General features: G+C 48.0%; 1 protein-coding gene across 6 annotated transcripts in view; it reads left to right on the top strand.

Moving 5' to 3' along the window:
- DOP1B (DOP1 leucine zipper like protein B) overlaps positions 1-26127 on the top strand; it is a 133396-nt gene that overhangs the window by 10580 nt on the left and 96689 nt on the right. For 5 of the 6 annotated variants that reach the window (XR_006335279.1, XM_043874269.1, XM_043874268.1 and 2 more), the window contains exons 3-4: positions 23808-23989; positions 24390-24560. Coding sequence is in view for 5 of the 6 variants with exons in the window: in XM_043874269.1 (XP_043730204.1) it covers positions 23808-23989; positions 24390-24560 (353 nt within the window). In the remaining variant the exon portion in view is untranslated. The remainder of the gene's footprint in view (positions 1-23807; positions 23990-24389; positions 24561-26127) is intronic. The other variant, XM_043874270.1, reaches the window with a different exon arrangement.

The following is a 26127-nucleotide window of genomic DNA, read 5'->3' as shown; positions in this document are numbered from 1 at the left end:
TTTTCCATTAATCCAAATATTTATCCTTATGCCATTTTGTTTATTGTAGTTTTGTAGTAAATTTTGAAATGGGGAAGTAAGAGTCCTTGAACTTAGTTGTTCTTTTTCAGAGTTGTTCTGGATTCCTTGACATTCTGTATGAATTCTAGGATCAGCGTGTCAATTTCTGCAAAAAAGCCAGGTGGGATTTTGATAGGGATTGCACTGACTCTGTAGATTGCTTTGAGGAGTATTGCCGTGTTCACAATATTGTCTTCTAATCCATGAACACAGAATATTTTTCCACTTTTTTAGGAACACACACACACACATATATATATATTTAGTTTATTTATTTTTGTCTGTACTGGGTCTTCCTTGCTGCATGGGCTTTTCTTTAGTTGCGGTGACCGGGAGTGCATCTCTAGTTGCAGTGTGCAGGCTTCTTGTAGCGGTGGCTTCTCTTGTTGCGGAGCACAGGCTCCAGGGCGTGCAGGCTTCAGCAGCTGTGACTCGTAGGCTCCGTAGTTGCAGTTCCCGGGCTCTAGAACACAGGCCCGATAGTTGAGGTGCACGGGCTTAATTGCTCCAAGACGTGTGAGATCTTCCCAGAGCAGGGATCGACAAACCGATGTCTCCTGTAGCACCAGGCGGATTCTTTACCACTGAGCCACCAGGGAAGCTCAGAACATGTTTATTTTGAAGTAGGTAAAATTGCGAACTTGAAAAATGCAGTTCTAGAGCAGTGAGTTATCCTATGAAACAGGCTTTGTTTCAGCGTGCCGGAAAAGCTTTCAAAAATGTTGGATCAGTGTAACCTGCCTTTTAAGTGCAGGATATTGAGTACAGTTGAGTCTTTCTTTAAGGAGCTTTGGAAGCATTAGCCAATCCTTCTTTCAGTGGCCGTCTGAGTGCCTAGAATGTGCCAGCAGGTACCAGGATGCAGCAGAGAGCAAAACTGATAAGGCCCTGCCCTCATTCTGGTGGGGATGGGGAAGCTGGATGGGGAACGAAAGACACACATTGTTAGTGGGTGATGAGTGTGGTGGGAACGGTACAGAAGGTGGTGCATGCTGAGCGTAGCTGAGATGATGCCACAGGGCCAAGTACAGAGGCTCTGGTATGTCTGAGGCTGGGGGGGTTGTCACCGAGCAGGCCAGGGATGGGGAGAGGGTAGGAAAGGAGGCCGCAGAGGAGAGGGGTAGGGAGGGCGTCTCATCTTGCCAGTCCTTTGGAACTGGCATCTGAGGGTGGCCCTGAGTTGGGGGCGGCTGCCCAGCAGCGGGCATGGCCTGTCTTCGCTTTTAGGTGCTGGAGCCATCTCCAGCTGCTCTGCCGGGTGGGGTCAGGGAGAAATAAGGAGATCATTTAGGAGGCCCACAGGGAAGGGTTTGGATTCTGAATATACTTTGGAAGTGTGGCCAAGAGGCTTTGTCCTCAGAGCAAATGTGAAAGGTGAGGGAAAAAGAGGAGTCGAGTGTGACTTGCAGGTTCTCCCGGGTGGGGGTCTCGAGGAGCTGAAAGGCTGTGATAGAGAGACTGGGGAGCAGCCGGCCCCTCAGGCCAGGCAGGGAGACCACGGGTTCCCACTGGAAAGCGTGCGTTTAAGCATCCGTCAGATGTCCCTGTGTGACCCCTGTGGGCCGTGGGATGGATGTGAGTTTAAAGAGACAGCTCTTTGTTAGAAGTCGTCCCCCCAGTTCCGTGTAACCCCACGCCCGTGTCCTCTTCACTCCAGCTCCCTGCTCTCTGCTGTCATGATGGGGTGATGAGGGTGAGCTGCCCCCTGCACGAATTTGCACAGTGTCGGTGAGATGAGGCTGACACTGTCTGTCCCCCTCGCAGCCCTGCCGATGGCGGTGGACATCCGGAGACAGCCTGCTGTGGGCCGGGGACCTGGCGTGCATCCTCGTTCAGACGCAGAGCGTGGCCTGAGGCCAGACCCAGACTAAACAGCCTGTGCCTTATCAGAGCTGGCAGGTAGCAGAGAGGGGCCCAGCCCCTGAGCAGAGCCCTCGGCCCTCGGCTCCTCTCAGGTCTGTGTCTGTGGCTCAGAGAGGACAGGGGTGCCCCTTTGCTTTCTTTGTTAGCCAGACGAGGGAGACCCGATGATCAGCCCCCTTTTGCAGGTGAAATTACCTAACTCACCCCATGTCCTGTGGCTGCAAAGTGGCTTTTATGGGTTGAATTGTGTCCTTGGAAATTGACGTGTCCTCACCCCCGGTATCCCAGAGTGTGGCCTTATTTGGAGATCCAGAGACAGTCAGGTTAAAACGAAGTCCTTATCCAACATGATGACTGTATCCTTGTAAGAGGAGGCAAGTTGGACGCAGACAGAGATGCCGAGAGGGAAGGCGCCCTGCGAAGGTGAAGGCAGAGACCGACCTGATGCGGGTAGAAGCCAAGGAATACTGAGATTGCCCCTGAACTGCGGGAAGCCGTGGCGCAGCCTGGAGCAGGTTCTCGCTCACAGTCCTGGAGGGAACCAGCCCTACCGACGCCTTGATCTCAGCCTTCTGGCCTCCCAGTTCCTGGCCGTAAGCCTCCCTGTGACTGGGGCTTTGTTACAGAAGCCCCCGGCAACTGACGGAGCAGTAGAACCAAGGTATATACTGAACACTCAGGTGCTAAGGACGTGACGTTGAACCCCGCTCCCTGCTCCCGTGGAACGTGAGGCTTTGCTGGCAGCAGACAAAACAGCGAATAAACACGTGACATCAGGTGCTGAATGCTAAGAAGAGAAATGAACCGGGAGAGTGGGTAGCAAGGAAGGAGGGCAGGGCACTCGCTCAGGCAGAGATGGCTCTCTGATAACATGACATTTGAGATTTTGAGCAGAGGCCCGGATGCGTCGAGCTGGCTGGCAGGGACGCCATCTGGGGCTCAGGCCTGAGTCCAAGGTCCAGGAGGGGACGGGCATGGCTGGAGAAGGAGAGGTGATAGGAGATGAGGAGAGGGAGCCCTCCGCCCCGGGCAGGTCTCGGGGCTTTATCCTTCGGTGAGGGGTGCCACTGAGGTCCTGGGAAGGCTTTGAGCAGGGTGACCCATCACTGCCTTTTCCCGGGAGAGGAATGCCTCTGGCTGATGCCTGGGAAAGGAACCTGATCATGGGAGCCTGCAGGAGGGAGGTGCAGCTTCAGCACCGGGTGGATTGGAGTTACTGGATGCAGAGGGTTGGGGAAGGGGCTGGAGGGAGCAAGCCTCCTTCAGCTTAGCGGTCTCTTACTCCTGGGAGACTCACAACTACTGCATTCAAGGATAGGAGTTGATGTGAATAAAGAATTTTCTTAGGGCTTCAGTGATGGTCAGATTTCTTCCATGGACTCTTGCATGGATACAGAAATTCAGTGAGTAAATTAGTGAGGAGTTAATTAAAAAAAAATTCTTTATGATACAAGAAGAAGCAATATAATGGTCTTTAAGTTGCAAAGTTAGGTCAGCTTGTGTTGGAATGAAAGTAGACAATTGCAGGTTCTGAAACATAAACCATGGTCTCACAGCAGAAGTGCCTGTGGCTCAACTCTTCACAAGAGAAAACCGAGCCCCAAGAGGCCTCCTTTGTCAGACTACAGACAGGTTCTAATTGTATCGTTTCTAAAATTTGCTAAGCTTTCAGTACCATTTTTAAAATTTTTTTCTATGTTAGGGAAAAGTTTATCTTTTGTAGTTGTTACGTGTATCAACCTGAACACAGTAATTTTTGCTTCATTGTTTGAGACTTCAGGCTGTCACCTTTCACTGATCATTTTAAGATAAATTTTAATCAAGTGCATTTTGAACCCTTATGACCCCAACCACCATACCAAGCCTGGACTGTAACTTTAATTATGGAAATGAAGGATACTTTATTTAAACTCTGTACAGTTAAAAAAACCTTGGCACTAAAACTTTTTTTTTTTTTAATGTTGTAACAGTCCTAAATGAGCCATCTTCTTTTGACTGTTTTTATGCAATATCCTACTGTTTCACAAAATGGCCTGAAAGTGGGTGACACAAAATGCAAGGGATGTAGGTCTCGGGTGTTCCGTGTTTCAGCTTCTAAAGTCTTACTGCTTAATGACAAGTACCTGCTTTTTAAAGCAGAGCCTCTTTGTTGTGATGAGAGGAAGGTGGCTGGAACTCAGAGGCCAGGTAAACTGCTCTGACTCTTTACAGATGAGCTCCGAGACCTCGTCTACCTGAAAACTTGATGAGGCTCACCTGGATCCTGATGTTTACCTGCTCCTTGATGAGCTACTTCTCTATTAAACAGTATTAATTCAGCATCTTGCAGGTCTGGAGGCTGGAAGTCCAAGATCAGGGTGTCAGCAGATTTGGTTTCTTCTGAGGCGTCTCTCCTTGAATCAGATGGTTGCTTCTCACTGTGACCTCGTCCCTGTGTCCTAGTCTCCCCTTCTCATAAGGCCGCCAGTCACACTGCACACACCTGTGTGACCCCACTTTACCCTGGTCACCTCTTTAAGGGCCCTGCTCTGGTCCATCTGCATTCTGGGGTACCAGGGGTCAGGGCTTCCACACATGAATTTTGGGGACACAGTTCAGCACGTAACAGAGTGTAATGATGAAGTACAGATCATCTCTCCACAGATCAATGTTTTAAAAAAGCTCATTTTTCTCATGGAAGCTCAGATGGCTTTCGTCACGTGCCTCATGGAAGGGTAGAGTGTTCTTTATTTCATCTCTTCTTACTGCCCTGGAGCACCTTGAAGACCTGCAGTTCTCCTGTGTGTGTGTGTGGTGATCCAAGATGTGCCCGGAACTTCTGGGTCTCTCAGGGCAGCCTTCCCGACCGCCTTAGTCCACTGAGGATGCTGGCTGTAACCATCCCACAGCCCGGGGGCTAATCGACAACACACATTTTATTTCTCACTGTTCGGGAGGCTGGAGTCAAGGTCACAGTGCAGACAGACTCAGTGTCTGGTCAGTGCCCTCTTCCTGGTTCACAGTCAGCCGTCTTTGGTTCTGTCCTCACATGGCAGGGGGCAGGGAGCCCTGCAGGGCCCCTTTTATAATAAAAGGGCACTAATCCCGCTCACAAGGGCTCCACCCTAATGACCTTGTCACCTCCCAAAGGCCACTCCTAAGTCCATCGCACTGGGGGACACAGACTTTCAGACCACTGATGGGCCTGATGGCTTCTGCCCCACCCAACAGTACCTCACCAGCCAGTTAGTGGGGGCTGTTTGTGGGGTGTCTTTTAGGGAAGGCCAGCCCTCCAGGTTGGGCTTCCCCATGTGTCTCCCCTGAGAGGCCCCCCCCCAGTCCTCCTCCCCAACCTGTCCTCCATCCGCTGAGACACAGTTGGCATTTCCACCCGTGATCCCCACTGCACCAGACTCTGCTTAGTGCGTGAGCTGAAAGTAGGGCTAGGAGCCCCCTCCCTCAGCCCCGTGACGCCTGGTTCCATCATGTGAACTCACCTTTGGGGCCCCATCTTATAGAGAAACAGCGTCTCAGTTTAGGGCATTTGTTTTAGTCATTTTCCAGCAATCTGTGCGATTGTCTGGAGGAGTGACCTTGAGGGTGGAAGGGGTCAGGTAAGTGGAGTGTCCGGGTCATACTGGAAAGACGTGAGCCGGAATGCCTCATGAGAAGAGACCGCATTTGATGATGTTGGCAATGATTGACACTTCGCTTGTCAGCAGAGTGGATCCTGTGCGCTGCGGGAGAGTGGTGAGCAGAGGGCCCGTTTGTTTCTGGCAGTGTTCTGATGTTCTTGGCACTGGGATTTAGGAGACGCAGCTAATAGAACTCCTGTTCCTAGTGCAGGAAGGGGATGCCACTGTTCTGTCATTCTTCACTGATGGGGAATGCCCCGGGGCCCAGGTGGCATCACTGACTCCTACCCTCCCCAGATTATCCTGGGGGGACCTGAGAATTGACAGGAATGTTGCTGGTTGTGGTCAAGAGAGCGGCCTCGCTGTGAGCCGCTCAGACCCCATAAGGCCAGCATAGTCCTGAAAAGAGCATTTCTCTTTGCTGAAAGGAGTCTGACACGCTTCCGATAATTTATAGCTGAGGTACTCTATTTTACATCTGAGCAAAGGCTTTTTTTTTTCTTTTTCTGGCTAGTCGTCTTTTCAGATATGCAGAAGGGATGGAAATAGTCCAGATTTGGGCAGGTGAATTATTTTTGCAGTAAGCTAATGATGAACACTCATCTGAAAAAAAAAAGAGAAGGCTCATCTAGCAGAATGGAGTGTATGAACAAGGGAGAGGGCTTGTGATGCACTTACATGTTGTAAATCCTATCAGGAAAGCTAACAAACCACGAATGAATTGTATCCCCCCGATCCCGACTCCCGCCACCAAATTCATGTCAGCACAACCCCCAGTGTGACTGTACCTGGAGGTGGCATTTTCAGGAGGTGAGTAAGGTTCAGTGAGGTCATAAGGGTGGGGTCCTAATCCAGTAGGACCGTGGCCTTCCCAGGAGAGCAAGCTCTCTTCCTCCACACGAGGACCCAGTGAGAAGGCGCCTCTGCAAACCCAGAGGAGAACCAAATCAGCTGGCACCTTGATGTCGGACTTCCAACCTCCAGAACAGTGAGAAATAAACTTGGTTGTTGAAGCCACCAAGACTGTGGTATTTTGTTATGGCAAACTAATACAGAAGGAAATGAGTTCAACCAGGCTATTTTTCAAAAAGGATGACCAATGGAACATGAACACCAGTACTCAAGCTTGTGTTTGAGACAGATACAAGCGTTCCCATTTACTTATCTTTTTTAATGGCCTTTTTTTTAAATAGCTTTGTTGTACTGTAAGCTGTATGTATGTAAAGTGCATAATTGATGACTTCTGATGAACGGGGGCTTCTCTGGTGTTTCAGACAGTAAAGAATCTGCCTGCAGTGCAGGAGACCCAGGTTCAATCCCTGGGTCAGGAAGATCCCCTGAAGGAGGAAATGGCAAGCCGCTCCAGTCTTCTTGCCTGGGAAACTTCATGGACAGAGGAGCCTGGTGGGCTAGAGTCTGTGGGCCGCAAAGAGCGGGGCAGGACTGAGCGTGTACATACGGAGCCTTCCCCACATAAGATAACGAACTTGCATCCATCACCCCGGAAGTCTCCCCGTAGCCTTTTGTGGTCCCTCCTCCGTCTCCTCTCTTTCCCCATCCCTAGGTAATTGCTGGCTGCTTTCTTTTACAATCGACTAGTTTGCATTTTCTAAAATTTTATATCAACAGACTCATACAGTATATGTTCTTTTTCACCCTCTCCTCGCCCCCCTGCCCCACAGTCTGACTGCTTCTTTTACTCAGCAAAACTCTTCTGAGAGTCATCCAAGGCCTGTGTATTGATAGTTTATTCCTTTTTACTGCTGAGTACAGTTTTATGGATATACACCATTTACTTGGCCATTTGCCTATTAATGGACACTGGGTGGCTTCCAGTAGGCAGGTAAATATTTAACTTTTAAAAAACTGCCAAATTGTTTTCCGAGATGGCTGTATTGTTTTACGCCCCACCAACAGTTATAATAACTCCAGTTCTTCCGTATTCTTATCAACACTTGGTATAGGCAGTCTTTCTTTTTTAAATTGAAGTGTAGTTGATTTATAGTATTATATTAGTTTCAGGTGGGCAAGACAGTAATTCAGTATTTTTGCAGGTTATACTGTATTAAAAGTTATACAATAACGGCTGTAATTCCCTGTGCTGTATTATATAGTATATCCTTGTTGCTTATCTACTTTATGCATAATAGTCTGTATCTCTTAATCTCATATGCCTAATTTGTCCCGCACCCCTTCCCTTACCCCTTCTGTAACTACTGGTTTGTTGTCTATATCTGTGAGTCTGTTTCTGTTTGGGGCTTCCCATGTGGCTCAGCTAGTAAAGAATCCGCCCACAATGTGGGAGACCTGGGTTCAATCCCTGGGTTGGGAAGATCCCCCGGAGAAGGGAAAGGCTACCCACTCCAGTATTCTGGCCTGGAGAATTCCATGGACTGTATAGCCCATGGGGTCTCAAAGAGTCAGACACGACTGCATGACTTTCACTTTTTGTTTTGCGTATATATTCATTGTATTATTTTCTAGATTCCACATACAAGAGATGTCATAAAATATTTGTATTATATGATGTCTCTCTGTCTGATTTATTTCACTAAGCATAATATTCTCTCAGTCCATCCACATGGCTGCAGATGCTGAATTTCATTCTCTTTTATGGTTGAGTAAATATTGCATTTTGTATGTGTGTATGTGTGTGCATGTGAGCACACACACACCCTCCACATCTTTATCTGTTTGTTGATAGGCATTTAGGTTGCTTCTATGTCTTGGCTACTGTAGATAGTGCTTCTGTGAACAATACATGGGGTGTATGTATCTTTTTAAATTAACGCTTTTATTTTTTCTGACTATTCAGGAGTAGAAATTACTGGATCATATGGTCATTCTACTTTTAGTTTTAATTTGGGGACCTCCATACTCTTCCGTATAGTGTCTGCACCAGTTTACTTTCCCACCAACAGTGTATGAGTGTTCCCTTTTCTTCACATCATCTCCAACAATTGATATCTGACTGTTTGATGATAACCGTTCTGACAGCTGTGAGGCGATATCATTGTTGTTTTGATTGCATTTCTTTATTAACTGGTGGTGGTGAGCATCTTTCCACGTGTCTGTTAGCTGCGTGTATGTGTTCTTTGGAAAAACATTGGTTGAGGTCTTCTGCCCATTTCTGATTGTTTTTTTTTTTTTTTTTTTTCTTTTTGATATTGAGTTGTCTGAGTTCTTGGTATGTTTTGGATATTAACACCTTGTCAGTCTATTATTTCCAAATATTTTCTCCAATTCCATAAGTTTTCTTTTTGTTTTGTCCATGGTTTCCTTTGCTTTGCAAAATATCTTTTAATTAGGTCCCATTTGTTTATTTTTGTTTTTATTTCCTTAGATCCAGAAAAATATTGCTGTGATTTATGTCCTAGAGTTCTGCCTATGTGCTTTTGTAGGAGTTTTACAGTTTCAGGTCTTACATTTAATCTGTTTTGGTCTTTAATCCCCTTTGAGTTTATTTTTATATGGTGTGAGGTGACGTTCTAATCTCATTGTTTCACACGTGCCTGTCTCATTTCCCCAGCGTCAGTTGTTGAAGAGACTTTTTTCCACTGTATGCTCTTGCCTCCTCTGTATCTTTAGATTAATTAACCATCCAGGCATGGATTTATTTCTGGGCTCTCTAGCCTCTTCCATTGATCTATGTGTCTATGATCTATGTGACCCATGTGTCTGTTTTTGTACCAGTACCATACCGTTTTGATTACAATAGCTTTGTAGTATAATCTGAAGTCTTGAGAGGGTGATACCTCTAGCTTTGTTCTTTTTCCCCTATTGCTTTGGCAATTCAGGGTCTTTTATAGTTCCATATGAATTTTAGGATTATTTGTTCTAGTTCTGTGAAAAAATGTCATGGATATCTTAATAGCAATTGCATGAAATCTGTAGATTACTTTGGGTAGGATGGCCATCGTAACAATATTAATTCTCCCAATTTAAGAGCATAGGATATGGCAGTCTTTTTATTTTTGGCACATCAGTGGACGTGTGGTAGTGTCTCCCTGTATCTTTTGAATTTCCCAAATGATTAATGATCAGATGGTTAGTGTGTGATCACTGTATACGTGTTTTAACCTGATGAAAATACAACACAAAGAGAACTCTAAGAATCTACATCATTTCTATATATGTAATAGTGAAACATTGGGAATGACCACCCTCAGTAGGGGATGATGCCACAGTGTGATGACCAGCAGCGTTCACCGGAGGTGGACTTGTGGTTACTAATGTGAAAAATACTCATGATAAAGTCAGGGGACAAGAAAGGCCGGTTGAACAGTTCATGTATAGCTGTGTCTCGTGTGTGTGTGAAGAGAAAAAGGGAGTGAGGGGGCATTGTATATCAGTGGACAAGATCTTGAAACCCTTTATTGTTAGACTAGTTCACTTCCGGTTTTTCATAATTCTAAAGCAGGTTCTAACAGGCGTCTTCCTCCCCGTGGCTGTTTGTGTAAGGTGCGTCTCCCGTGGTGGAGCTGCTGTGTCCGTGAACGTAGAGTTAAACCTTTGAACACACAAGTCCGTGTGGACTTTATTTTGCTCCACTAATTGCCTGCGTGGTGCCGGAGCCACACCTTCAGCTCCTGTGCTTTATACCTTTATCTGGCAGGACCATATTTTCCACCCTGGCCGAACCACTCTTCGATTCCAGAATTTTTCTACCTTTCCCAGGTGCTTTTCTTCCAGGTGAACTTCAGAATCATTTGCAAAGTTTAAAAAAAAACTCTTATGGGGTGGTTGGTATTAGGTATCAGTTACTGTATATTTCAGGGAGAAGGACATCTTCACACAGTCAGGCTTCCTCCCACCTGGAAATGTGCTGGTCTCTTCAGTGACCGAAAAGCATTCACTCAGGTTCGTAAGCATTGGATTGTGCGTCCTACATAAATCCCTCCTGTCACTTAAATATATTAGATATTTTATGCATGTATTTTTTTGCTGTTATCAGTGGGATTATTTTACACTGTATGTTTTAATGACTGTTGCCATGTAGGAAACGATCAATGTACAGAATTTGGAAACTAGCCAACTTGATGAATTTATTTCTCAGTTTTTTTCAGCTAATTATATTGAGTTCTTCGGGTAGACAGATGTACATACCATCAACCAGTCCTGTTAGTGTTTTTTTGTTAGCATCTTCTGGATCTAGGTTAAACACTGATGAGACTGTCAGGGCTTCAGTAACAGTTAACGTTAGCTGCTGTAGCAAAGAAGTCCAAATCTTGAGTGCCACCCTACGACTGAAGTTTCTTGCTCATGAATCAGTTCTGCAGTGGTGGTCCAGATTGGGCGACTGATGTTCACTTGATCATTCCACAGACTCAAGCCAGGGACCCTGCCGTCCTTAACACGTGGCTCCCAACATTTACTGACATTCTGTCCCGCTGGAAGTGGGAAGAGCATCTGGGTGTGAGCTTGGACTTTAATGGCACAAGCTGCACTGTGTTGGCTCAATCACGTCTGACCCTCTGTGGCCCCGTGGCACATGCTACTTCCACTCATATCTCTAAGGGAGAAAAATGCTTGGCTGGCACAGCATCCCTGGCCCAGCTCTACCCTTACCGCAGAAGGGGACTCGATTCAGGTGGGCCGTCCCTGCCCCTGCCCCTGCCCACCTCCCCAGCCCACGCCCCAGGGTGCACCAACGTTAAGGGGAGTGCCTCAGCTGGGCAGGTTCATTGTATTGCTTGCCTCATCAAGGGCCAGTTTGCTCCTTATTTACTAACCTTAATAACTTCTTACCTCTACGTGGCAAGAAATGTATGAATATGTTCATTTCCTGATCAATATGTCCATTACCTGATCAGTTTGTAAGGTTTTGATTGCTTTTGTCCAAGCAACACAGGTGCCTACGTTTTACTCCTGTGCTTTCGGTGCTTACTGTCTGGCTTAGGTGTCCTCCCAGCACCTGCGGTACGCCTCGAAGTGAACATGTTTTGCTAAGGTGTGTTGAGTCAGAGTTTGTGGGGTGAAGGAGGGAACACCGAGCTTGGGAGCAGAGCCCTGGGGCTCAGGCAGGCTCCGCACTTTGCAGCTTGGGGCCGAAGTGCTGGTCGCCCACCCGGCCGCCCCACTTCCTCCTCATCTGGAGAACCCAGGCACGTCTAGGGATCAGGTGGCGATGTGCTGCAGGATGGTAGCCCCCGCCTTCCAGCCCCAGTGGAGTATTATTGTCAGAGGACTTAATCCTAGTAATTCCATTATCCTTGGCACTTGGCAGGGATTAATCCAGATGTGGGCTCATGACCTTCTCTGACCATGAGATGTGGCCAGGTGGTTTCGGGAGAGGATTTCCTCTAATACAGAGATAAGAAAGGAACCATCTGTGTGTCTAAATGGTAGGCTTGCGTTTATTGTTGAATCCGTGTATACATGGTGGTTAATTATTTCAGCCATCTCTGCATCATGTATGTTTCAGGGTTTAGACTGCACTCTGAAGGGTGTGTTTGCCCCTCATGTTCATTTGCCTTTATGTGGTTTACCGTGGAGCTCAGTTGCCTTGACCTTCATGATTTTCCATCACTAGCCGGCCCCCCTACAGTGTAGTGATTCCCTTTAGTGAACCCATTACATGCTTCTCACCCATTATATTTCAAACCCAGAATCCTCCAAAATTCTCCGCTCCTTTTACTGATAAAGACAGCGAATGAAGCTCGGGCTGTTCTGCACATGGTGTTTCAGCCCCAGCGGCCCATCCAAGTCCATGGAGTGGGGCAGAGGGGTGGTTGGCGTGTGGACATGAGGGAGGCATGTCTTGCAGTCAGCAAAGAATCAAGTCTGGAAACCCGGAAAGTGCTGGAAAGCATCACAGTAGCCCCTGAAGTTCCTAAACTTGGGGGGGGGGCAGAGAAAGGAGGTGTAGTGATGAGCGCAGTGGCTCTTAGAGCCCACACACCATCAGTTCAGAGGAGAGGAAGCAGAGAGCCGCATGTGTGCACACGCGTCATAGCCTGCCCCTCCGTGAGGCCGCGAAGCGTTCTTTGGGATGTTTGCAGAAGCGTTTTCTGGCCTAGTGTCGGACTCCCGAGTCCCGTCAGCCAGGAGCCTGGGATGGCCCCTGGTGCCATGTGCATGCACACGCCTGCACACACATGAGATCCTGATGCCCTGGGGGGCAGGAGTGGACTCAGCACCCCAGAGGCTTCGGCTCCCTTTGGAGTCTGGTCCGCGGGACCAGCCTGAGAGCAGGTGATGGCGTGTTTTCTGTTAATAACGTGAGATGATGGGTGGCGGCAGCTTGGGGTAGGCTGGACAGCCGGCAAGAGCTCCCGCCTGGTGCCCCCATCGGAGCCCCGGTTCCCTGTCATGTCGGCCCCGCCCTCGGCTTCCTGATCTTTCTCATGCGTGAGGCCCTCCTGGTCATCCCTCTGTAGCCAAACCCGCCATACAAGCTGATAGAAATGAGTTTCTGAGACTCGCCGAGCAGAGCCCAGGCCCAGGGCTCGATCCACTGGTTCTTGGCACATGTGGTTGGTTCGTGCCCCTCTCTGTGCCCAGTAAGGTCTCTCCAGGCGTGGAGAGGCTCAGCCTTCAGTCCATTCTTCCTGTGCCGCCAGCGTGCTATTTGTTCAGAAAGTACCAGTGCATGCAAGCTCCAGCAGTAAGGTAAACCAGATGCAAAAGAAATGATCTTTAAGAAAATTTTAAAAGAGAAAAAAAAAAAATGTGTCCTATTGGGTCTCTACCGGATGCAGGAGGCTGAGTGAACCGCTCTGTCCCGGGCTCTGCGGGCAGCTTTATGGCTGGGATCGCGAGGCGTGGATGAGAACCGACTCAGTAAGGGCGCAGCTCTGCGGGCTTGCTCTCAGCGTTGATCAGAAAGCAGTACAGCAACACGCGAGTCAAGGACCTTTTTCAGCAGAAAGTTTGTCCTGAATGAAGGAGTTGGACCCGTTTCACTCCCTCCCCCCACCATGAAAACTGAAGCTGACCTCTCTGGCTACCTGGGATCCTGGCCCCCCGGCCCAGCTCTCGGAGGCTGTGGTGACATGCCTGTCTCCCCAGCTGTCTCCTCCCCGCCCCAAGCCAGTGAGGTGGCCAGTCACTGCCGTCTTAGGGCAGGCCGGGTGCTCTCCAGTGAGGCTTGCTTTAACACGGGAAGTCCTGGCAGTTTGTCCGTACGCAGTGTCTGTCCTGTTTTTATTCCATTTGAAGGGCACCGTTGCTGTCCCTGGCAAGTATTTAGTGAGTGTTCAAGCTTGTGCCACCTGGCCAGTCTGACTCACCTGCAGCTTCATTTTTGTGGCATGAGATGAACATCCTTATAAAAATGACTGACTTCCAGAAGGACGACATGCAGGGCCGTACCATCTGCTTGACAAGAGCCAGGGTTTTAAATTGGCTTCCTCAGCATCCCTTTATAGACGAGCGTCAGGTATTCATCAGGCGTCCTGAGGTCAGCACTAACACTGGGAGAGCAGGTCTGGGCTGTCATTTTCAGATTAATTTATATTAGAGTATGGAGAAGGAAGTGGCAACCCACTCCAGTGGTCTTGCCTGGAGAGTCCCATGGACGGAGGGGCCTGGTGGGCTGCAGTCCATGGGGTCGCAAAGAGTTGGACACAACTGAGTGATTAACACACACATATTAGAGTGTAGTTGCTTTTCAACATTGTGTTTAGTATCCACTGTCAGCAGAGTGAATCAGTTATCCGTATACATGGATCCACTCTTTGTTAGGGTCTTTTCCCATATGGCTCATTGGACTATAGAGTTCACTGTGCTATACAGTAGGTCCTTGTTAGTTATCTGTTTTATATATAGCAGTGTGGACATGTTTTCTTCTAGGAATTTTTAAAGGAAACATTTAAAAATTTATTTTAAGGGTTAGAGCATTTTTAAAATGTAATTTAACTCTCCCCTCACCCATATTATTAAATTACCCTAACATTTTAAAAATTGTGATTAAAATACACATAACATAAAATTTATCATCTTAATCATTTCCAAGTATATTGAGTTACTTTTCGATTCCACGACGTGCCCTTTTGGAATTTTTAATCATGTTTCTTACGTAGAGCTGTTTTAATCATGCTGGGAGTCCTGGAGAATATCAGATTGTCAGACTGGATAATGTCAGAGTTAAACAAAAGAGAAACATAGACGTTGCCTTGGGTGGAGTGAAGCGAGACACTTCCTGGTCTCTATTAATGGAGCTCAGATGTGGTTCAGACCTTTTCTTTGCAACTTACATTTTGTATTTTATTATTTTGTTCTAAGATCAGTCTGCTGAGCCTGTGAATACAATGAGGTTAAAACTATTGTAATTATATCTTAATTATCGCTCAAGGAATACTGTAAAATAATACAGTGCCTGGGTGAAAACAAAGAAGGAAGTTTAATTTCCTGTCTAATCATATTTTTCCTTTCTGTTTAGCATGTTAAAAGTAATTTTGAAAACATAGCCATGTTTTCCTTCCCAATTCATCTGTTTCCCTGAAGTATTTATTCTACACTTGTAGAAGAGCCTTTCACTCTAAGTATACATTGTTTTCATTCAGTATTCGTGCGTGAGTGTGTGTATGTGAGTGTGTGTGTGTCTGTGTGTGTGTATTAAGTTTATTGGCCAGTCACTTTGGGTTTCTGTTTTCCTAAACAATGAAGCTTCCCTGGAAATATTCCCTGAGCTTAGCTCACTGGAGAAGTGTCTTGCCAAAGTGAAATGCCGGGATGGAGGCTGGAAAGAGGAAGGCAGTCAGGGTGGGCCTCCCTGACCTGAACTGGGTCCAGCCCTGGCAGCTCTTAAACAGCTTGAGGGGCAGGAGGAGGGAATGGGGTGTTTTCAAGCTCTAGTCAGTGGGACTCGGTTCTGGGGTGAGGAGGCACTATTTTGCTAACTAAAGGGTAAGAAACTCTAACTCTTGAGAGGCTGGACCAAGTCCCTGGGGCCCTTCAGGACTGTTAAAAAAGAGGCCCTTTGCTCTCTGGTCAGGAAGGAGTGTTCAGTTTAATCCAAGGCGTGAACGTCACTCAGGAGTTCATGGTCCTTGCAGCTCAAGACCGGTCCGGCAAGAGCAGCTGGGTGAACACAGCATTCATTTCTTTCTTGGTTTTTGGTGGTGAAATATACAGAAAGTAAAATTCACCGTGTTAACTGTTTCTGAGCTTGCAGTCCAGTGACATGCAGCGTCCTTCACTGCTATGCAGCCGTCACCACCGTTTATCCCAGAACTTTTGCCTCTTCCTGAGCTGGAAACGCCCTGTCCATTAAACTCACCTCCGTTCCCCCTCTCCCCAGCCGCTGGGCACCACCAGTTATTTTCTGTCTCTTATCAGTCAACTACACTAGACACCTCATATAAGTGGGATTGTATAATATCTTTGTCTTTTTGTGTCTGGCTTATTTCATGCCGTGTCTTCAAGGTTCATCCATGCTGTAGCACATGTCAGGATTTCCTTCCTTTCTAAGGCTGAATAATAATCCATTGTACGTACAGCCACATCTGTTCATCCATTCATCCATTGATGGGCTCTTGGGTCGTTTCCACCTTTGGGCTATTGCGAATTGTAGTGCACTGAACATGGGTGTGCATATAACTCTCTGAGTCCCTGCTTTCAGTTCTTTTGGGTGTGTGCCCAAAAATGGAGTTGCTGGATCAAATGGAATTAATAATTTGGTAAGCAAATCAAGTGTTTAATACTGTGAGGAGCACAGCGGCTGACCCATCTTATATTCCCAGCAGCAGTGCCCAGCACTCAGTTTTGAAACCTCAGTCTTGCCTGGAGAGTCCCATGGACGGAGGAGCCTGGTAGGCTGCAGTCCTTGGGGTTGCTATGAATCGGACCCGACTGAGCGACTTCACTTTGACTTTTCTCTTTCATGCATTGGAGAAGGAAATGGCAACCCACTCCAGTGTTCTTGCCTGGAGAATCCCAGGGACGGGGGAGCCCAGTGGGCTGACGTCTATGGGGTCGCACAGAGTCGGACACGACTGAAGTGACTTAGCTAGGACAGAGTTGCTCCGAGGACAAGGTCTCCTTCTTCAAAAGCAGCAGAAGCTGAGGGCACCAGGAGCCCACCAGGCTCCTTTCAGAGGAGCTGCAGCAGAATGCCCCCCCCCCGCCCTGACTTCCCACTGAGAAGTGTCTTAGTGGGCCAGCCATGCTGGCCAGACGCTTAGCTTATGCCCCAGGGTGACAGCGCTGGTGCTGGGGTTAACAGCCCACAAGCAGAGGTGCTCCTGCATCCAGGGTGTCTGGGTGAAGAAGCTGCCAGGGCTGAACCCGCACTTGGTGCTCTGAATACATAACAGCCAGAGCGAGGAATACGTCTTTAGATAACTCCTTTCCTAAGTTTTCCTTAAAGACATGGAGCTGATTCTCTCCATGCATTAGTCCTCAGTGAGACAGTGGGAAAGTCTCATGAAAGTAGAGACTATATATATATAGATAGATAGATAGATAGATTTTTTTTTTTAATCCATCAGATGTGTATGTATTTGGCTGCACCAGGTCTTAGTGGCATCACGTGGGATCTTCTGTCTTCATTGCAGCATCTGGGATCTAGCTCCCTATCCAAGGATTGAACCTAGGCTCCTGCATTGGGAATGCAGAGTCTTAGCCACTAGTGTGTGTGTGTGTGTGTGTGTGTGTGTGTGTGTGCGCGCGCTCAGTCGTGTCCGACTCTGTGACTCCATGGATCATAGCCTGCCAGGCTCCTCTGTCCATGGAATTCTCCAGGCAAGAATACTGGAGTGGGTAGCCATTCCCTTCTCCAGGGGATCTCCAGGGATCGAACCTGGGTTTCCTGCATTGCAGGCAGACTCCTTACCACTGAGCCACCTGGGAAGGTGATTTTTCTAGTAGTCATGTACGGATGTAAGAGTTGAACCATGAAGAACGCTGAGTGCTGAAGAATTGATTCTTTCAAACTGTGATGATGGAGAAGACTCCTGAGAGTCCCTTGGACAGCAAGGAGGTCAAACCAGTCAATCCTAAAGGAAATCAACACTGAGTATTCATTGGAATGACTGATGTTGAAGCTCTAATACTTTGGCCACGTGATGGGAATAGCCAACTCATTGAAAAAGACCCTGATGCTGGTAAACATTGAGGGCAGGAGGAGAAGGGGGCAACAGAGGATGAGATGGTTGGATGGCATCATTGACTCAATAGACAGGAGTTTGAGCAAATTACAGGAGATAGTGAAGAATAGGAAAGCCTGGTTTGCTGCAGTCCGTGGGGTCGCAAAGAGTCGGACATGCCTGAGTAACTGAACAACAATTCCTCAAACGTTCTTCTTAAGACATCTAACTAGTGTCCTTATTTACTTTTGTGACAATAAAGGACATTATTTGTAAGTGATTAGATTTCAGTCAATTCTTTTAAAATGCAGTGCATTTTGTCTCCATCTTTAAATCTGATACTAGCACTATGGCTCAGATCATGAACTCCTTATGGCCAAATTCAGACTTAAATTGAAGAAAGTAGGGAAAACCACTAGACCATTCAGATATGACCTAAATCATGTCCCTTATGACTATACAGTGGAAGTGAGAAATAGATTCAAAGGATTAGATTTAATAGAGTGCCTGAAGAACTATGGACAGAGGTTTGTGACATTGTGCAGGAGGCAGTGATCAAGACCATCGCCAAGAAAAATAAATGCAAAAAGGCAAAATGGTTGTCTGAGGAGGCCTTACAAATAGCTGTGAAAAGAAGAAAAGTGAAAGGCAAAGGAGAAAAGGAAAGATATGCCCATCTGAATGCAGAGTTCCAAAGAATAGCCAAGAGAGTTAAGACAGCCTTCCTCAGCAATCAATGCAAAGAAATAGAGGAAAATAATAGAATGGGAAAGACTAGAGATCTCTTCAAGATAATTAGAGATACCAAGGGAACTTTTCATGCACAGATGGGCACAATAAAGGACAGAAATGGTATGGACCTAACAGAAGCAGAAGATATTAAGAAGAGGTGGCAAGAATACACAGAAGAACTGTACAAAAAAGATCTTCATGACCAAGATAACCATGATGGTGTAATCACTGACCTAGAGCCAGACATCTTGGAATGTGAAGTCAAGTGGGCCTTAGGAAGCATCACTATGAACAGAGCTAGTGGAGGTGATGGAATTCCAGTTGAGCTATTTCACATCCTGAAAAATGATGCTATGAAAGTGCTGCACTCAATATGTCAGCAAATTTGAAAAACTCAGCAGTGGCCATAGGACTGGAAAAGGTCAGTTTTCATTCCAATCCCAAAGAAAGGCAATGCCAAAGACTGCTCAAACTGCTTCACAATTGCGCTCATCTTACATGCTAGTAAAATAATGCTCAAAATTTTCTAAGCTAGGCTTCAACAGTACGTGAACCATCAACTTCCAGATGTTCAAGGTGGATTTAGAAAAGGCAGAGGAACCAGAGATCAGATTGCCAGCATCCATTGGATCATTGAAAAAGCAAGAGAGCTTTTTATAAGCAGGAGAGCTTTCAATACTAGACCACCTGACCTGTGTCCTGAGAAATGTGTATGCAGGTCAAAAAGCAGCAGTTAGAACTGGACATGGAACAACAGACTGGTTCCAAATCGGGAAAGGATACGTCAAGGCTGTATATTGTCACCCTGCTTAGTTAACTTGTATGCAGAGTACATCATGAGAAATGCTGGACTGGATGGAGCACAAGCTGGAATCAGGATTGCCAGGAGAAATATCAATAACCTCAGATATGCAGATGACACCACCCTTGTGGCAGAAAGCAAAGAACTAAAGAACCTCTTGATGAAAGTGTAAGAGGAGAGTGAAAAAGTTGGCTTAAAGCTCAGCAATCAGAAAACTAAGATCATGGCCTCCAGTCCCATCACTTCATGGCAAATAGATGGGGAAACAGTGACTGACTTTATTTTTTGGGGCTCCAAAATCACTGCAGATGGTGACTACAACCATGAAATTAAAAGATGCTTGCTCCTTGGAAGAAAAGTTATGACCAACCTAGATAGCATATTAAAAAGCAGAGACATTACTTTGCCAACAAAGGTCTGTCTAGTCAAAGCTATGGTTTTTCCAGGAGTCATGTATGGATGTGAGAGTTGGACTATAAAGAAAGCTAAGTGCCGAAGAATTGATACTTTTGAACTGTGGTGTTGGAGAAGACTCTTCAGAGTCCCCTGGACTGCAAGGAGATCCAACCAGTCAATCCTGAAGGTGATCAGTCCTGAATATTCATTGGAAGGACTGATGCTGAAGCTGAAACTATAATACTGATGGGAAGAACTGACTCATTTGAAAAGACCCTGATGCTGCGATAGATTGAAGGCAGGAAGAGAAGGGGACAACAGAGGATGAGATGGTTGGATGGCATCATCGACTCAATGGACATGAGTGTGTGTAAACTCCGAGTGTTGGTGATGCACAGGGAGGCCTGTCGTGCGGCAGTCCATGGGGTCGCAAAGAGTTGGACGCGACTGACTGAACTGAACTGAACTGTCATAATAAGAGGAGATGCTTGTTGATTGCTTACTCTGCGGTAGACCCTGTGTGTGATATATCATGATGCTTGCAACTTTGTGAGGCCCCTTTATTCCTGTGAAACTGCAGCCCAGAAAGGTTAAGGGGTTCACCCAACAGAGGATGGAACTGAATTCCAGACTGTGACCCCGAAGCTTGCATACTTAAACCAGGCATTATAATAACTTCTGTCTCATTGTTTGTGTAACCTCAGTTTTGAAGCACTTATTAAATTCCAGCCTCTGTGAGAAGTGTGTTAACAAAATCACTATGACCCAAGCACTATTTTAGTCCCATTATTCGTGATGAGAGTGGTACAGAGGGCAATCTGTATCATAGCTGCTCCAAGGAGCAAGCTTGCAAATACTGTCTGACCACATCCTGACTGTGGGCTTGATGAACCCAGTTCATGATCTCTGGGTGTCTGTGCTCTACCCCTGAACCTGTGTGGTTTCATCTAACTTGCCAATCTGATGGGTGAAAAGAATAGCACTTCACGGAAGTTTTAATTTGTGTTCTTTTTAATCAGAAAGGATGAGCACCTCCTCGTTTTTCTAAGTACTGTCTGATTCTGTCCTTTGTTCTTAGTTGCTCAGTTGTTTCTGACTCTTTGTGACCCTGTGGATTGTGGCACGCCAGGCTTCCCTGTCCCTCACCGTCTCCCGGAGTTTGCTCAAACTCATGTCTCTTGAGGCGGTGATGTCTTCCAACCATCTCGTCCTCTGTTGTCCCCTTTGTTCTTGCTGGTCTTCAAATCTGACAGCTTCCTTCATCTTCAGCGTACCTGTCACTCAGAGGCCCTGACCCCTGACTCGGGTATGATGTGTTTGCTTGGGTTAGCGTGGGCAGAGTACAGTGAACAATTCATTCCACATGTTCTGGTAGGGTCTCCGTTCTCAGTTATGTTTCTTTAACAAAATTAAATGGAGTAACAATTTTAAAGGAGAAAGCAATAGCAGCCAGCCTTGTTCATTTGGAATGAATGGCTGTGCTTCCTTGTAATTCCATTTATATGGGAAGATTTGTATCAGTCAGGAGAGGGGAGGTTATGTCATGGTAATGAGCAATTCCCCAAAACAAACAGCTCAGTGGTTTTCACAGCATGGTTGAGTTCTGCCTCTGTGGCTCAGCGGGTGGTTTCTGCTGTCTGTAATTTCTCAGGGGCCCAGTCTGGGAGGGGCTGCAGTTCATGGCGGGGTCTCCATGATCTTAGAAACAGGCAAAGAAAACCCATTGGGCCTTGAAGTCGGCTTCTAAAGCCTTTACCAGGAGTGACACACGATGCCACTCAGCTCACTGGCCAGGGTAGGTCATGGTGCCCACCCCGGTGTTCAGAAGTGTGGAGAAATGAGATCCTGCTGGTGTATAGCCCTGGGGCCGGAGGTGGACAAACACTTGCGGGTCCCAGGTGACCCCCTTAGGAGCGGCAGCCCATCTTCTGCACCTCGAGTAGCAGAGGTCCTGAGACCGTGCTGAGCAGAAGTGAGATTGTGACTGAAACAGCAAGAGCTCTGCCTGACGGATGTAACAGGCGAGGCCAGGCTGGTTCTTCTCCTCTGGGATCAGGGAGAAAGCCCAGGACCCGAGTATTGAGAGCCCGGTGGGTCACAGACGTGGTTTCCTAAGAGCCTTGTCATCAGGATCGGCCAGCTCACACCTGTTGAGCCCAGGTGGGGCGTTCTGATCCCACCTGCCTTTCTGCGTGTCCGAAAGTCGTCAGATGCGCTCTGTCCTGTGGGTTTCCCACGGTCGTCTTCTCTTGGCCTCAACGCCTCAGTTCTCATCTGCTGTCAGAGCACGTCGTGCCAGGTCACTGCCTCAATTTTTTTTTTTTTTTTGAACACGAGCACAATAAAAGACACTGGTTGGCTTTCCCTTTCTTTTAAGTCATCCAACTGTTACAAATAATATTTCAAGGTATTTCTTGATGATCTCGAGATGTTGGTTTTTTTTTCTTTAGAGGTAGTTTTATTGATTTTGAGAGTTCAGTTTACTCTATGCTTCTGGTGGAAAATGTCATTTTCCTTCTTTTCCCTTGACCTCCTGCATAGCCTCAGTGTGTGTGTTAGAGTTGAGATCATTTTCCTTGCTTCTAGAAAGCAAGCTGTCACGGGCCTGAGACCACACGGCTCTGACACATGTCGGGCGATGTTCCTGTGAGCTGTCTGCCTTGGGAGGGGTCACTGTGCAGAGAGAGGTTTCGAGAACAGCAGAGAAGAAGGCAGATTGGCCCCATACAGCTCACACAGCTCAGCCCGGGAGCGGATGGTGCTTAGCTCCACGCTGCCCGTCAGTGACACGTGGAACCCCGACGGAGCACAGCTCCACGGACACCCTGCCCTGGGGGGGACGCTCCTGCCTCCCTGAGTAGGTGCTGAGCTGAGTCCAGTGAGGAGAACATTCAGGCAGAGCTGCTTGGGGTCGGTGGGGGGCAGGCAGGGTCCTCTGTGGACCTGTGTTGTTAGAAAGTGTGAAGCCGAAGCATTGAGAGATGGGGCTGGTGAATCGGGCTGGAGTCCGCCGTGGAGGCCTTCTTGAGCAGCTTTGTAAGAAGTGTGGACTTCACCCTGTCAGCTTTCAGTAAATATTTGTGTGAGTCATGTGGATTGTTCCACGGGAAGGGCAGGCATTTGGTGTATAAGACTGAGTCACGAGGACCCACCCAGCGCTCTCGGAGTGGCCACTCGATGCCGTGAGGAACAGCATGGACCTGCCCCCAAGAGGGAGGCGCCCTGTTAGGAGGAAGTTCACCCACCGTATTTCTCAGGTGCAGCGAACGCCCAGGGACGCCCTAGCACAGACCAGGCCCACAGTCCTGGCTTCCTAGCTGGCGCTAGTGGTAAAGAACCTGCCTGCCAATGCAGGAGCCACAAGAGACAGGAATTCGAGCCCTGGGTCAGGAAGATCCCTGGAGGAGGGCGTGGCAACCCACTCCAGTATTCTCGCCTGGAGAATCCCACGGGGACAGAGGAGCCTGGTGGGCTACCGTCTATGGGGCTGAAAAGAGCTGGACACGACTGGGTGACTTAGCGCACACATAGGTCCGTGTCCTGCTGGAGGAGGCCTGCTCGGGGTAGGAGTGGGGACTGTCATTCCACACCAGCAGGGATCTGACTTCCTCCTGTGGAACTTACTGGCGAAGACGCTGGGAGTCCTGGCCTAGAAGCACATGGCTCCCAATCTCTGCTGGGTCCCCACCCCCTCCGACCCCCCCGAACCACACTCAGAACATCTGGCCGTGTAGCGCAGCTGGGAGGTTGATGGGAAATGCAGGCCTTCAGCAGCTCACACACAGGGCTCTTCTTGGGGACACGGAGGTCTGTGTCCTGCTTGGTCGCGGGTGTAGACTTGAGGCTTCCGCAGACAGAAGCACGCGGCTTCACAGGAAGCTGGCCTGATGGAGACAGAGGCCCTTTGGAGGGAACCCATGTACGGCATGCTCAGCCATGTCTGTCTCTGCGACCCCATGACTGAAGCCCACCAGGCTCCTCTGTCCATGGGATTTTCTAGGCAAGAATGCTGGACTGGGTCACCGTTTCCTTCTCTGTTGAAGGGACTTAGGGTCTCCCCCAGTCTTGAATCCACGCCCTGCGTCCCCTTCAGCAATGCCAGGGGCTCCCCCCAGCCCCGTCTCCCCGACGCTGGCTCGCAGCCCTGGACCCTGAGCCCTCCGGAGTGTCCCTGTGTCTTCCTGTCCGCTCACATCCTGCCTCTTACACCCATGCCGCGGCCTGCTGGGTTCTTCCCGGCCTCAGTGGCTGCATGCCCCTCTGTCCGTGTCACCACCTTCTTCCTCACCTGCCTCTCCTCTTGTTTTCCAGGCTCTGCAGAGTAACCTGAGATATTCCCTGTTGCCCAGGCGGCTCGTCATCAGCAAGAGATTAGCCCAGTGCCTGCATCCCGCCTTGCCCAGTGGCGTGCACTTAAAAGCCCTAGAAACCTACGAGATCATCTTTAAGATCGTGGGGACCAAATGGCTGGCCAAGGATTTGTTCCTGTACAGGTAATGCTAGCGTCACCCATGACTTCCCTCTTCTGTTCCCCAAGGAATCCATGTTTTGGTTCGCCAGAGCAGAAAAGGATGCACAAAGGGAAACACGAAGGGATGCGTCCGTTCACCACGAAGCCGTCCGTCAGGAGGTTCCCCCAGCGCCCGCCCTCCGGAGTCCGTCCTCCCTGACTTTTCCCCCTGAGCTGAAATGCCCTGTGTGTACACTGCCTGTGGCCTGCCCGGGGCCCGCACTGCGTGGTGACCGTCCCTGGATGGCTGGACACCTCCGTCACCAGCATAGACGGCCGGCTGGCGGCTCTCGAGACCCCCCTGGGGTTGGCTGACCCCTCGGAGCTTCTGAGCAGGCCTCTCATTTTCCCTCCTCTCCCTTTTTTTTTCTCTGTCCCCAAAGCTGCGGGCTGTTCCCGCTTCTGGCACACGCAGCCATGTCGGTGAGACCCGTGCTGCTCGGCCTATACGAGAAGTACTTCCTCCCGCTGCAGAAGCTGCTGCTGCCGAGCCTCCAGGCCTTTGTTGTCGGCCTGCTGCCTGGCCTGGAGGAGGGCTCCGAGATCTATGACAGGTGGGTGTCGGCCAGAGTCCTTGGCCCCCCCGCCCCCCAGTATGGGGGGTTGCCCGCTTGTGTTTCATTCCCCTGCTTTGTGAGAAATGGGGGAGACATGCGGAGAAGACCTCGGAAGCAGGGTAGGTGCAGAAGTCAGGCCGACGTTCACATTTCTGTGGCATCTCTGCCTGACGAAGTACCGCGTGCCCCTTCGAATTTTACCACATTTCCAGGTGAGGGTCAGGAGGTAAGAGAGCTCCCCAGAGTCTCTCGGTCTGTGGGCGGCAGGAGATGGGGTTCTGCCTCTTAACGTGTCAGGTTCTGAAGTTTTGCTCCCTTCTTCTGTTTTCAAGATTTTGGATCATTTTTATTATCATTATTCTAAATTCTTTTTCAGGTAGATTCCCTATCTCCTCCTCTTTTGTTTGACTTGGTGGGCATTTTTCATGTTCCTTTACCTGTTGGGTATTTCTTTGCCTTTTCATCTTGTTTAGATTGCTGTATCTGGAGTGGGCTTCCTGTATTCTGGAGGTCTGTGGTTCCTTTTTATTGTGGAGGATTTACCCAGTGGGTGGGGTTAGACGATTGGCTTGTCAAGATTTCCTGGTTAGGGGAGCTTGCGTCAGTGTTCTGGTGCGTGGAACTTGATTTCTTCTCTTTGGAGAGCAATGGAGTGCCCAGTAATGAGTTTTGAGATGGGTCTATGTGTTAGGTGTGTCCTTGGGCAGCCTGTATGTTGATGTTCAGGGCTATGTTCCTGCGTTGCTGGAGAATTTGCGTGGTATGTCTTGCTCTAAAACTTATTGGCTCTTGGGTGGTGGTTGGTTTCAGTGTAGGTATGGAGGCTTTTGGACAGTCACTTATTACTTAAAGTTCCATGCAGTCAGGAGTTTTCTGGTGTTCTCAGGTTTTGGGCTTAAGTCTCCTGCCTCTGGATTTCAGTTTTATTCTTCCTGTAGTCTCAGGACTTCTCCAACTATACAGCCCTGATAAGAAAACTTCTAGGTTAATGGCTAAAAGATTCTCCCCCGTTAGGGACACCCAGAGAGGTTCACAGAGTTACATGAAGAAGAGGAGAGGGAGGAGGGAGATAGAGATGAACAGGAGGAGAAAAAGGGGGACTCAAGAGGAGAGAGACAGATCTACGCAGCTGTCTGTTCCCAGAGTGTTCTCCGTAGCCCAGTCACCTACAAGGATTCACAGAATTGGATTGGGAAGAGAAGGGGAAAGGAGGAAATAGAGGTGTTCTGAGGTAGAAAACAGAGAGTCAAGATTGGGAGAGAATAATCTTCGGTTTAAAAATAGGGCTTCTCTTCTTTTTTTTTTTTTTTGTAAGGTTATAGTGTATTGAAAATGAAAATTAAGGAGTAGTAGAGGAGTACTAGAGGACTTTAAAAGAAATAAGAGAAAAAGAAAAATAGAAAATAGAAGAGAAAAAGGAAAGAAAAAAAAGAAAAAAAAAAAGAAAAAAAAATTTTTTTTTCCCCCTAATTAAAAAATCGTAAAAGTCTGTGGAAATGAAAGTTAAGGAGTAATGGGGGAGTAATAGGGGATTTTAAAGGAAAATAAAAGAGAAGAAAGAAAA

This window comes from Cervus elaphus, chromosome 19 (genome assembly GCF_910594005.1).
Source record: "Cervus elaphus chromosome 19, mCerEla1.1, whole genome shotgun sequence".
Classification (NCBI taxonomy): Eukaryota; Metazoa; Chordata; class Mammalia; order Artiodactyla; family Cervidae; genus Cervus; species Cervus elaphus.
Note: the sequence above shows the minus strand (reverse complement) of the source record. Positions and strands in the feature narration are given on the sequence as shown.